This window comes from Rattus norvegicus, chromosome 2, assembly GCF_021556685.1.
Source record: "Rattus norvegicus strain SHRSP/BbbUtx chromosome 2, alternate assembly SHRSP_T2T, whole genome shotgun sequence".
Taxonomy (NCBI): domain Eukaryota; kingdom Metazoa; phylum Chordata; class Mammalia; order Rodentia; family Muridae; genus Rattus; species Rattus norvegicus.
The window spans coordinates 53457627-53470964 of record NC_141535.1 but is presented as its reverse complement, the minus strand read 5'-3'; the positions used below and the strand labels follow the sequence as shown (position 1 = coordinate 53470964).

General features: G+C 40.0%; 1 protein-coding gene and 1 long non-coding RNA gene across 26 annotated transcripts in view; both read left to right on the top strand.

Moving 5' to 3' along the window:
- The window catches only part of LOC134485850 (uncharacterized), a 704841-nt gene that overhangs the window by 601755 nt on the left and 89748 nt on the right, over positions 1–13338 (top strand). The gene's annotated exons all lie outside the window — the stretch shown is intronic.
- Zbtb35 (zinc finger and BTB domain containing 35) overlaps positions 1–13338 on the top strand; it is a 28583-nt gene that overhangs the window by 8051 nt on the left and 7194 nt on the right. For 5 of the 23 annotated variants that reach the window (XM_087622311.1, XM_087622327.1, XM_087622322.1 and 2 more), the window contains 3 exons: positions 2864–3008; positions 9241–9598; positions 9701–9923. In XM_087622311.1, coding sequence (XP_087478437.1) covers positions 2864–3008; positions 9241–9598; positions 9701–9923 — 726 coding nt within the window. 23 annotated transcript variants of the gene reach the window in all.

Below are 13338 nucleotides of genomic sequence, written 5' to 3'. Positions count from 1 at the left end.
GTCCTGTGTATTTGGAAGCCCTGTTAGACACTCAGAGGTGTACAGATCATAAGTTATCTTTGCAAGTAAGTTACAATGAAAAGAGTTTTATAAAGTAACTTCCCAAAACAGTTGCAGAATTGAGCCTATGGAATATACTGAAGTTTTGTTACTAAATGATGATGAAACAGTGTGAAGAACCTCCTGTGCGGATTGAATTAGTTATCAGAAACCCTCCTAAGAAAGAAAAGTCTAGACTCAGATGGCTTCACTAGTGAAATCAGTCAAGCATTTAAAGAACTCATGCCATCTTTTTAAAAGTAATTGAGTAAAGGCCTGGAGAGATTGATCGTTCAGAGAATGAGTCTGTCTCGTTCCTAGCACCTATGTCAGAGTTTTCTTAGCTGTGTGTACCTCCAGTTCTAGGGGATCTAATAGCTTCTTTAGATCTCTGCAGATACCTGTGTATGTATACACATAAGTAAAAAGTGTTTAAAAACAATTGAACACTTCCAAATTCAGTTGAGACCAGTATGAGTCTGATACCTTGGCAAAATAGACAAATAATTTAAAAAGAAAACTGAACATTAATATCTTTATGAATATGTAAAACATGTCAGTAAAGTATTAGGAAACTAGCCAAGCATTGTGGCTGGCACCTGTCACCCCATTACTTGGAGGTTGAAACAGGAGGGTTAGTCACAGGTTTAAGGCTGGCTGTAGAGTGAGACCTATTTTTTAAAAGTCTAGGGAGATGGCTCAGCAAAGAAACAGCTTGCAAAGAAAGCCTTTCTGAATTTGATTCCTGAAACTCCAGATAGAATAGCAAGCAAGCATCTGTAATCTCTGTGCTTCAAAGTGTGTTGGAATAGAGATTGACCGAAAGCCAGAGAATTGGCCAGCTAGCCTGCCATCCATTCACAGCACAGTGACAGACAAAAGAATGTCTGCTTCAAAACAAGGTGGAAGGAGGACAATGTAAACATTGTCCTGTCCTCCGCACTTGCGTGTGTACTCTCATTCTGTATACACATAAACATGCAGAAACTGGGAAACTGAATCTGCTAGCATGTTAATTAAAAGATCAAGTGAGACATGTTCCTGTGATGCAAGGAGACGTCTGTGCAAGCTCAGTGTGGTGTACCGTGTTGACTAATTACATCTCAGTACAGTGGGACTCAGGCAGAGCGCTCATGAGTATGACATTTGCTGTCACAGGCAACAAGAACATAGACATGGGGAAGGGAGCAGTGAGAACACAAGAAGTGGGATGGAGGAGGTATTTACACACCAAGGATCTATGTGACAAGAACCCAGACAACTCAGTTAAAAGTTTTAAACTATTATTTAAAAACAGAGTAAGACTTTAAGTAGAAATTTCTCAAGAAAGAAATACAAATAAGTGACCATTAAGTATATAAAGCATGTTCCACTCCTTTACTTAAGTCAAATCTAGAAAATATTGCATACATTTGTGAACAGGGCTATCAAGAAAGCAGAAGGCAGGTGCAGGAAGAGAAGTTGGAAATAAGTGTGGCTGCCGTGGAAAACAAGAATAAAAACTTAAAAGTAGAAACACCATATGTGTTAAACAGCTTTCCGAGGAAGATTGGCTTTGGCTCAGAGTTAGAGATTGTGGTAGGACCGAGAACCTTGGCATAGAGAGCAGGTGCTGAAGCAGAAGCCTGTGCTGTAAAGCAAGAAGCACCTTTCTCTGACCAGCCCTTCTTTAAAATCGATTCAACATATATTAAGCCCTTACTCTGCAACTTAAGCCTTTTTAGCATATAAGTGCTTCCTGTTGATGAATGAGTGTATAATATTTTCATAGAAGCACACCTTGGAGAAGAGTGTAGTGAAGAACAGGTAGGTGTCGTATGTATACAGACAAAAGCTGCACAAAGGCCACAGGATAGAAAAACTTAAGCCCCGTCTCTTTAATATCTTATCCAGCTTTGAATAAGCATTCTCAGGATCCAGCCTAAGTAACATCACCTGCTGGGGTCCAGGCTGTTAACACATGAGCCTTTGGGAGGATTATTTCATCTTTAAGCCATAGCACATAGAATTTAGTAATTTCACATCTGAGCATCTGTGTAACAGAATTGTACTCCTGGGCCAGCAAGCTGCATCAGCATTCAGTGCAAACCTGACAACCTAAGCTCAGTTCCTGGACCCCACAGCTCACCTCTGCAGGCACACTAACAGTAACACGCTAAAGGTTTTCCCTAATTGCATGCCCACATTATTTTAGCACCATAGCGGCCAGCATGTGGAAATGACCGACATGTCATCAGCAAGCTAATGGGTAAGGGACATTTGTGCTTATGCAAAATAGAATACTAGCCTTTAAAAATTCTGCCATATGCAACAATTGTATAAACCTTGAAAATGTTAAATTAAGCCAGTTAAAGATAAATGATAAACTATCCTCATATGACCATCTGAAATTGTCAAATTCATAGTTAAGGGATGGGTGTTGGAAAAGTAGCTCAGCAGTTAAGAGAATATTGCTTTCCAAAGGACCCGAGTTCAAATCCCAGCTCCTATATCAAGTGGCTCACAACCACCTGATAGTTTAGCTCCAGGAGATCCAGGGCTTCTGGCTTATATAGACACATATACATAATTTTAAGTAAATTAAAACCTTAAGGGGATGGGGGCCGGAGTGGGCTTATCAGTCTGCAAAGAAGAACATGAGATCTTAGCTTGATAAGTAGTACTGAAATGTGACAAGGATACTGTGAAAGAATTCTGAAAATTTTCAAAGATGAGAAGAAATCAAATTCCAAGTGGTTTTTTTGTTTGTTTGTTTGTTTTGTTTTACTGTGCATTGTGAAGTTTGAATTAATGTGAACTAATAATAATGTGCATCTTTTTACAGGTGTTAGTAAAATGGCTTTTCGACACTTAATTGAGTTCACATACACAGCAAAGCTAATGATACAAGGGGAAGAAGAAGCCAATGATGTGTGGAAAGCAGCAGAGTTTCTACAAATGCTGGAAGCTATTAAAGCACTTGAAGTCAGGTACTTGTTTATCTCTTCCGGGATGCTAATGACACTGTTACTTAAGACTATAGAGTATGTCTGTCATATCATTAAGCAGTGACATCCTGCATCTAACATCTGGATAGTGATTTGGTTTCTCAAGTAAGAGCTCCTAAAATTAAAGTACCATCTCTGGTATGTAATAAGAGAGTCTAGGCAGCTCTTTGGGGTGGCTTCTGGGTCCCAGAAATTCTTTTGCTGAATTTGAATCAGGATTAAACTAAGAATGTCAATAAGAATAAATAAGGCCAGATAAGAGTAAGGCAATAAAGGGCTGTTTTAGTCAAAGTTCTCTTGCTGCGAAGAGACACCATGACCATGGCAACTCTTAAAAGAAGTCATTTTGTTCGACTTAAAGTTTCAGAGGTTTAGTTATTTGTTGTCAAAGCCAGAGGCATGGAAGCACACAGGCAAACGTGCTGGAGAGGTAGCTAAGAGTTGTACATCTAGATCTGCAGGCAGCATTGGAAACCCCAAAGCTCACCAGCAGTGGCAGAGAGTTCCACCAGCAGGCCACAGCTCCTAATCCCTTTCAAGTAGCTCTACTTCCTAATGACTAAGCATTCAAATCTATCAGCCAATGGGGGCCAATAGAACTATTAGAGTTATAACATTAAAACTATTACAATCTAAATGTATTTATATAAGCTTGTTATGCACTCTGCATACGCTGTAGATGGTGTAAATCTCCATCCCAATCCTCAAAGGGAAGGGGAAAACATAATGTTCAGTAGAACTGTCCCTGCATGAGAAGAGATCATTGCTAAGGAGTTACTACTTGGTGACCCAGGCCTTTAGTCCCAGCACTCAGGCAGATGTCTGAGTTTGAGGCCAGCCTGGTCTACCAAAGGAGAAGTCATATCTTGAACAAACAGCAACAACAACAAAACCCCACAGAATTTCCTCTAAGAGGCATTCAGGAGATGTTAAAGGATACAGTGAACAAGTCTCTCAGCACTTCCCATGCCAGAGCAGTGAGCTGAGGGCCCCAACCTTGCTCTGCACCCCCCGTTCTGACACTGGACTCATGTCACGTATAAAATCATTTCACTTCCTACATTGAATTGTTTATGAGGTTAAATTAATGCCTGTAAAATTCATATAATGAGTCTATCAAATTGTATTCCAAATGTATGAGTTACTACTTCTTCATTCTTATCTCTTGGTACTATTTGGTTTTCCCATTTCTTCTCCTGTTTTTTCAAATGATGATTTAGTATAGGCCATTAGCATGCCCACAAGCACAGTTTTATAGATCATTTCCCTCAGAGAACAAGATGACTTACTCCAACTCACTGGTATAACCAGTCAAGATAGGAAATTGGGAAAAAGTCTAGGCGATAAATTGAATTATAATTGTCAGTAAATAACATTTTTTAATCTTTATTTTTATTTTATGTGTATTGGTGTTTTGTCTTCTTGTTTGTCTCTATACCTTTTATATGAGGTATTTCTAGAGACCAGAAGAATTTTAACTGGAGTGAAAATGTAATGTAAGCTGGCATGGGAGTGCTGGTAGACTCAGGTCATCTGGAAGAGCAGCTAGTGCTCTTCTCAGCCTTCTTTCCAGACCCCAATAACATTCCTTAGCTGATTTGACCGTTCACAGTTAACAGTTCAAAAAGAACTTGGTGTCTATCCATTCTGCTCTCTTAACACCTCGTACATACAGTCTTGTCTGGCAGACACCTAAAACTGATTAGGAAAATAAAGATGTGTGCTGAGCTTGTGTATAGATGGCACAGTTTCCAGTTTGTGGGCTAATTTTTTGAGTACCTTGTGAAGTGTTTTCTATTTTTCGTTTAGTTTTGCATCTCAGTGGTTTGTTTATAATGTGATGTTACTGCATTCATTTTTATTGCCTCGCAGTGGTTCATAGAGTAAATGATAGTATGAGACTTGCGTTATTTTCCCAGGGTTTCACTGTTAGAGCAATGCCACTTATACAAGTTAGTGGGCATGATAACATTTGATAAACATTTAAAGTTTAATGTGTACACCTTTGGAAACAGTGACTTTGCTGGTACACAGGGACTGCATTTTTTTTTGCATTCTCACCAGTACACTGAGTATTGCTGAGGCTTACTTGTAAAAACTTTGCAAACATTTTAAAGTATTTATTCATTAGTGGGGCTCATACATGCTACCACTTGGATCCCTAGAATCAAATATAAGCCATATAGCTTCTTAGCATCTGTTCCATCTCTGGATATAAATGAGTCATTGTGCCTTGAATATTGTGTGTGTGTGGTGCGTATGAGGTAGCACAAATGCCAGAAGTCAGGAGACAAATTAGAGTATTGGTTATGTGCAGGTCCCAGGGATCAAACTCCATTGAACCATCTCAGCAGCCCTGTTTTTGGAGTTTTAATAAGGCTGAATATGGTAAACATGTGCTGCTTTTGTACTTACTAAGCCTTATTTAAAGTATGTGGTTTGAGGGGCTGGAGAGGTGCCTAAGCGCTTAAGAGCATTGCTTTTCCAGAGAATCCAGATTTGATTCCTGGCCACCCATGTGGTGACTCATACTCATATATAAATCTAGTTCCAGAAGATCTGATGACCTCTTCTGGCTTAAAATGGTAGGCAGCACATAAAAGATAAAGTTACAGACTAAAGGAGACTTGACTCAGCAGTTAAGAGCACTTACTCTTGCAGAGGATCTGGGTTCAGTTCCCAGCACCCACATGGTTCACAACCATTCCTTACTCCAGTTCCAGGAAATCTGTTCCCCTTTCTGACCTCTGCAGCCACTCCCACCCTTGTGGTAACCATATATCTAGGCAAAATACATAAAAATGTATACATCTTATAAAAAGATTTTTTAAAGTTTAAAAAGATGCAGTTTTAACATACCCATAAAACCATTACCTCTATCACCTTAATGACTCTGGCAATCTAGTCCTCCGTTTTCAGTCTTAATTATTAGCAAATACTATACTGTTAAATATGAGTTACATTTTCTAGAATCTTACATATGTATACAGTGGGTACTTAAGTTCATCGTTGCTTTGAAATTTATTGATAACATTGTGGACACTACTTTCCATCTCGAAACAAGCAGACTTTGTTTTTAAGCTGTAATATATATTAAACGACCTTGAAAACAGATACAAAGAGTTGTCTGTATCTGCTTATAGATCATGCAACAGCATGAGAGATCTGTGAAGAGTTCGCTAGCAATATTCTTGTTTCTGTATTATCTTGGCTTTGTGGGGATTTTCTCATAATTGCCTTTCATTAGTAAGTAATAAATCTACCAGTAGGGACTGTGACCTACTCCATTCAGTTTTCCTCATATTAGGCTTATTTAATACTACTATTAACAGAATTTGAGTAAACATCATCTCCCTACCTTCTACCTACAAATTTTAAGGCCTATTTCACTAGAGAAACATGTTGACATTGCCTGCAGTTCAAAGAGAATACTTGACTGTAATTGTAGTTTTTGGAGTGCTGTGTAAAGGTAGTCAGTTCAGGTTTTATTTATCACAGACCTGACTATCAGCTCTGTGGCAGTTGTCTATGTTAGAGTCCTGGGTTGTTCTGAAAGATGTAATGTTTCCCCCTCCCACATACCTCCTGGGGTTGCTGCTTTCCCTCTACCCCACAAAAATTAACGTCCTAGTTTAGCAACTGTAATTTTCTCCTTTCTAGTCATCCACTCCTGCCCAGAACGTGCATGGAAAATATTAATGCACTTTTATATAATTTAGTGACCTGTTATGTTTCCCACTTGGCCTCATGCATGCCATTATAAATGTGCTGCTTGGTCTAGTGTTTTTTATTCCTGTGATATAGGATTCTAATAAGAGAATCCAGGTCACTAAAGTAGAATTGAGTTTGAATCCTGTAAGCCCATATCTGAAAGAGACACCAACTTTATTGTCCCATAGTTGCTATTGGGGAAAAAATAATGTCAAAGACTATTCAAGGCAGAATCCTGGTTTTCTAATTAGGTTTATATAAGCCTCCCCTCCTTTTTGTCTTCATCATCACTCAGGAAGCAGCTGAGAAGAGATGATCCCTTTGTGGGGACAGCTGAACTTGATGACCAACCTGCCTTACTCAGATTTTTGGACAAGGAGGAGGTGAGGGAAGTGGAGTGTGAAATCATTTTGAGTCAGTGTTTGAGGCCTTTATTGTAAGAATTCAAATAGCATTATCTGTTGGAAGTAGGAAGCATAAGCGACTAATGCCTTCCTGTTATCCAGTTACTATAGTGGTTTTGTGATAAAGATAGATGCACTATCTTCAGATTAGATAATCTAAGAAGCCAAACATAATGTGGTTTTCATGGGCCATAGTCTGAGTCCTGAAGCAGCGAGCTGTTCAGACTGGAGTAGCACAAGAGTAATCTGAATTGAACAAAAGATCATCAGTGATGGTGAAGATCATCTACCACACACAGGTCCTAGAGCAGTGTCAGCTTATGAGTGAGATGCTGTAAGACAGGCAACCTTTTAGGAGATATCAGAAGTCAGGCATGAAGACCAGTTTGTGTTAACACATTCACAATGTTGGCTCTTGGCATTCACAGTGGCAGTCTGGGCAAAGCAGGCTTGCTTATTTAATAGGCTGCTTCCACTGCTGGTTAGTCTTCTTAGAGAATGGCCATTCATCATGGACAAGTAATGAGTGACTCAGGAAGTTTCCAAAACTACTGTTTTACCTATGATTGTTGTGGCTTCTGAAGTAGCTGCCTTCAGCATGCCATGCTTTTCAAGTTAGCTCACCAAATAGTTAAGCCACTGGCAACAGGCCATGTGTCAGTAAAAATATAGCAAGATAAATCATAAAGAATGTTGACTGGAACTGTGATGACAGTGTAGACATCTGTCTAGAAAGCATCGCTTCTATGTCTAGTTTGACTTTCACAGATGCCATCGAGGCTAGGCACATAGAACAAAAGGCCAACCACGCTTTCAAATTAAGCATTTCTTGACTGACCAAAGAAAGATACTTGCTGGACACCTTACCATATTAGTCACAAAGTCTGGTGGACTCACATAGAAAATGGAACTTTCAGACTGGAAGACTTAACTTTCCACAGTTGGGTGTCAATTTCATTACGTGACCAGCAGCATGCTAATTGTTTTCAGAGAAGTTGTACCTTGAAGCTGTGACTAGGGTCAAGTCTAAAACCCAAAACCTTTGAGTAGAGACTGCCTCCCTTTGCCCGAGTTCCTTCCAACATTATTGGATTGCTCTTAGTCCCCATTGTGTGTCTGTCAGGAGATTTTTGCTCCACCATGAGTTTTGCTTTTCCTTAAAGCAGCTGAAGTCAAGGTAGAGGGGAAGAGAGAAAATAGAGACAGATGTGGAAGTAACACGCTGCCAGGAAGGCTTTCTGGTTTCAAGCAGCCTAGAAGCTGCGTGTTTCTCGCTTGCCATGTTTTCAGCCTAAGTTAGCACCAGGGTAAACACCTCAGTCAGCAGCAGGGTGAAAACTTCTGAAATGGTCTGCTTCAGGTTGTGGGCCTTCTTGACAGCATGCAGTGCTCTCTCTCTCTCTCTCTCTCTCTCTCTCTCTCTCTCTCTGTCTCTCTCTCTCTGTCTCTGTCTCTCTCTCTCTCTCTCTCTGTCTCTCTCTCTCTCTCTGTCTCTGTCTCTCTCTCTGTTTTCTAGATGTGGATCGTACGTTGGCTTGGCTCAGGTTTAAATTCCAGTGGTTACTTTTTGCAGAGCACACCCTGGATGCTTGATGCTTTTGTCACAGTTCCTTAGCTTTTCTGTAATGTTAACCTAAAAGATGGCAGTGGGGAGGCAGAGCTTAGTGGGCCTGTGATAAAACTTTTCCCTCTGTTTTCTAGAAGTTTAAGGATTTTATTTAGTTCTCACATTTCAGTCTGTGATCCATTTAGAGTTATTATTTATAAGTGCTATGAGTTTAAAGGTTGAAGCTTATTTTCTAATACCAGATATTCTAGCACCACCATTTTTAAGAGTGTCTTTTTTCCTTTAAGAAAATGCAGGGTGTTTTTTCAGACATTTAAGTACTGGTCTGTTGTTGACTGTTCATTAACCTTCATATAGCTACACTTTGACAAATGTCATTGTCTTGATTGCTACAGCTTTTAGGGAAATCTTAAAATTGATCAGTATAGGCTGCCTAATTTCGTTTTCTGCCTTCCATATAAATTTAGTTTATTGGTTTTTTTTTCCAGAGAACTCTGATTTTATAAATTAACCTATACTTTATATATTTCAGGAACAAAGAAAACTCAGCTCCATTAGAGGAAACTACTACAGGAAAAAATGAGGCAAAAAAAAGAAAGATCGCAGAAACTTCCAATGTTATCACCGAGTCCTTGCCATCTGCAGAATCAGAACCTGTGGAAATCGAGGTGGAGATTGCTGAAGGCACAATTGAAGTAGAAGACGAAGGCATTGCAGCTTTGGAGGAAATGGCTTCTGGCAAGCAGTCTATAAAGTACATACAGAGCACAGGCTCCTCCGATGACTCTGCTCTAGCACTGTTGGCAGATATCACCAGCAAGTACCGTCCAGGCGAAAGCAAAGGACAGATTAGCGAAGATGACTGTGCATCTGACCCCATAAGCAAACAGGTAGAAGGTATTGAAATTGTGGAACTTCAGCTGTCACATGTGAAGGACTTGTTCCATTGTGAGAAATGTAACCGTTCGTTTAAATTGTTTTACCATTTTAAGGAACACATGAAATCACACTCCACTGAGAGTTTCAAGTGTGAAATATGCAATAAAAGGTATCTTCGAGAGAGTGCATGGAAACACCACCTAAACTGTTACCACCTTGAAGAAGGTGGAGTAAGTAAGAAGCAAAGAACTGGGAAAAAAATTCACACATGCCAGTATTGTGAGAAACAGTTTGACCACTTTGGACACTTTAAAGAACACCTTCGAAAACATACAGGTAATCTGCACATACTTTATGTTTTGAGCATTGTTTTTTCCTACGTTCACTTGAAATCTAAATCCTGTTTTCCCCTCTGTGTTTTCTGATGAGCATGGCATACTCATTGCTTGAAATAACTGATGCTTTACATGCAAATCAGTCCAGCCTTAAGATGACTGTTGTTTTTATGTCTTGCCCGCTTTTATATTCTTTAAAGAAATATGTAAAATAGATTATACTTTATTTGCTAAGTACCATGAATTATTAAATTTTAATTATGTGAATTTATTCTTTTGTTTTCCATGTAACATGTTACATAGATAAACATTTATAACATTTTCTTTTTGAGGGAGCATACATTGATAGTCTTCCTTTTAGGAGAATGTACTGTGTTCTGTGGTGTTGAATTTGCATGTAGATATATGTATGCTCTTTGTGCACCAGTGTGCGAAAGCCAGAGACGACAGGCCTTTTCCCAGTATTTCTTTTCAACTTTATTTTTGGAAGCAGAATCTCACTGCACCTGAAGTTAATCAGTTCAACAAAACTGTCTTGTCAGGGAGCTTCAGAGACCTGCCCTCACTCCCCATTCCTAGCCAGATGCTGAAGTTACATACCACACTGCCTTCCTCGATTTTTACATGGAGTTTAGGGGTTCAAGCTCGTATCCTGTTTGTGCAGCAGACATTTCCAGTAGTAATATATTTTTGACCCAGAAAAATAGTCATCTATGTCTGTCTCTCTCCACCTCTCTTAATGGCAAATCTGTCAGGACTAGTGGACATCCAAGGGGGTGAGAAATATTCTTTCTCCTAAGAGTTATCCCACTTTGGAAAAGACTCCAGGAAGCCTTTCTTTGGCCACCATTGTTCTGTGTCATCCTCTTCCCCCAACACACACACACACACACACACACACACACACACACACACACACACACACTGGATTCCTTTTCCTTGCTTTTATTCCCCAAGTCTTTCTTACTAGATTTCCTAAGTCAAGCACAGGACCTAGTACCAGTGTCTTCATTTCTTGCTAGGCTCTAAACCTTCTATAATAGTATGGTGAAAGCAGCCACCGTGAGCTGCTGAGTGTTAGATTTCTGGACAGTTGTGCTTGAGGCTTGTTACATATAGTGACTAAGGCTATTTAGAGTGTTGATACGGGAAATAGAACTTAGGTACATGCATACACCATGCAGAATCTTTTTCTTTGATGCTGGAATTTGGACAGCTACTAGTGTTGTTGTTGTTTTTATTTGTTTATTTGTTTGTTTTTTCTTTTTTTCGGAGCTGGGGACTGAACCCAGGGCCTTGCGCTCTACCACTGAGCTAAATCCCCAACCCCTGTTGTTTTTTTTAAATAGCTGTCTCACTGCCCAGAGTTGTTTGTATACTAATTGAAATAGAAGAATCAGATAGAGTCAGAAAATGTGTCACTCCTCAAGATCCAGCTTCAACTATGATGATTCACAGGAGAAGTTAACCTGGAAACAGGCTTTCAAACACAAAACAAGACACAGAGTCAGGGAAGTGTGAAAGCAAATCCTTCCATCACTAGTAGGAGGATAGATGACAAAGAGTTGGGTCAGAGTAGAGGAATACCAAGAGGTTGCTAGAGCAGGCCACTGGGCAGCACACAGGGTCTGCAAGTGGTTTGTGGGCAAAGTAGGTGGGGACAGCAAGAGAGAAGAAAAAGGGAGTTTTTCCCTCCTAGCAGAGCAAGCACGGGGCTGACGCACTTTATGTTGTATGTCTCTTCTTACTCTCAAAATGATGTGAGATGACTGAAGTGACTTAATTAGCTTTGCTACTTAGAGATTTCTGATTTAGAGATGTCACTGGCAAAATAGATGGATGTGGAGTAAAAGCTGCTGGCTTTTGGTGGGAAGTCTTTTACAGTAATCTAAAGAACAGGAGAAGAGGTAATAGCAGCAGAAGTGAGCAGGTGGAGTGGGGCAGGGTGCACAGGATTCGCTGAGACTTGAAGTTGAAAGACCTAACTTTGTGTTGGAGTGATGCTGACTGGGGTTTATTAAGGAAACATCAAGTGAAAGCCAGCATGGGGTAAAGGAAAATACCATGTCCACTTGACATTTTGAAAAGGAGCCTTGAGGTAAATTCAGCATGTTTTTAAGTAGTTGGCTCCCTATTTTCCAAGAAGGTGCCAAAAGTAAAAGTCACCATTAAGTATTGGCTCCCTTCCTGAAAAATGCCAGTTTGACAAACATAGTGGGTCACTTTATATTGAGGCCCCTTTTTTTGCTTTAAGGATAATTAATGGCAGCTGTCCCACAGATAAGACGAAAGAGAAGAGTGAAAGCACTCTAATAACCAACAGTCCACGGGTCTTTGAAAAAGGAAAGAAAGTCACTGGCTATTTCTAGATTTCACCAGGCTTACTAAGCTAATTGTTTAGTAGACATAGTTGAAGTCCCATGCAGGAAAAAGTAAGACATCCTACTTCAGCAGATGTCTTAAAAGCAGCTCCTGGCTAAGGGGATAACTGAGGGGAGAGCATTGCTTTGCCATGCAGAGCACCGGGGTTGGGGTAGAGTGTGTGCCTCCAGCCTTCAGGTGTCTCCCTTGCATTATTACATGATTAATCATAAGCACACACACAATTCTAGGAAAACATGAGGAAGCATAAGCAAATGCTTCATCATTCAGACTCTGGTGGTTGGTTGAAGAGACAGGGTTGCTCTTTGTAGCCCTTGGCTGTCTTGGAATTCACTCTGTAGATCAGGCTGGCCTCAAACTCAGATTCTCCTGTCTGCTTCCTGAGTGCTGTGATTAAAGACATATGCTCCCATGCCTGTCTAATATCAGGGGAATTTGTTTTGTTTTTGAGGCAAATTCTCATTTGTAGCCCAATTGATCTTTTTGCTTCAGCCTCCTGAGTGCTGGAAAACAGGTTTGTGCAGTGATACATTGCTTACACTCTTTTTTTAAATGAAGCACTTACAGAAGTTTAATTTTCTTCTTCTGTAGTTACTAAACTGTGACACTAAAGCTACTCTTAGCATGGGTATGTGATTGTGGCTCTAAACAAAGTTTTTGCTAGAGATTGCCACTGTAAGCATCCTTGCACATTTATCTTTTTACGTATGCTCCTGAGATATGCTTTTAAAGGCTTATTGCATATATGCGCATTTGCACTTGGCTACCACAAGTGTGCAAGTCAGACAACAATTTGCTGTCTGGGTTCCAGGAGTTGAAATCAAGTCCATCAGTCTTAGCAGCCAGTACTGAGCCATCTTCTGGTCTATGACATTTAGCTTGTAAGAAAATAATTGCCAAGTTAAAGAAATCTTGGCAAATGTCATGTTCCTTTTTGTTCCCCACCTCTTTGCCTCCCTCTCTACCTCTCTTCCTTTGTGTAGCCCGTACCTGCTTGTGGAGACCAGAGCTCAACTTCAGGTGTCTTTCTCCAC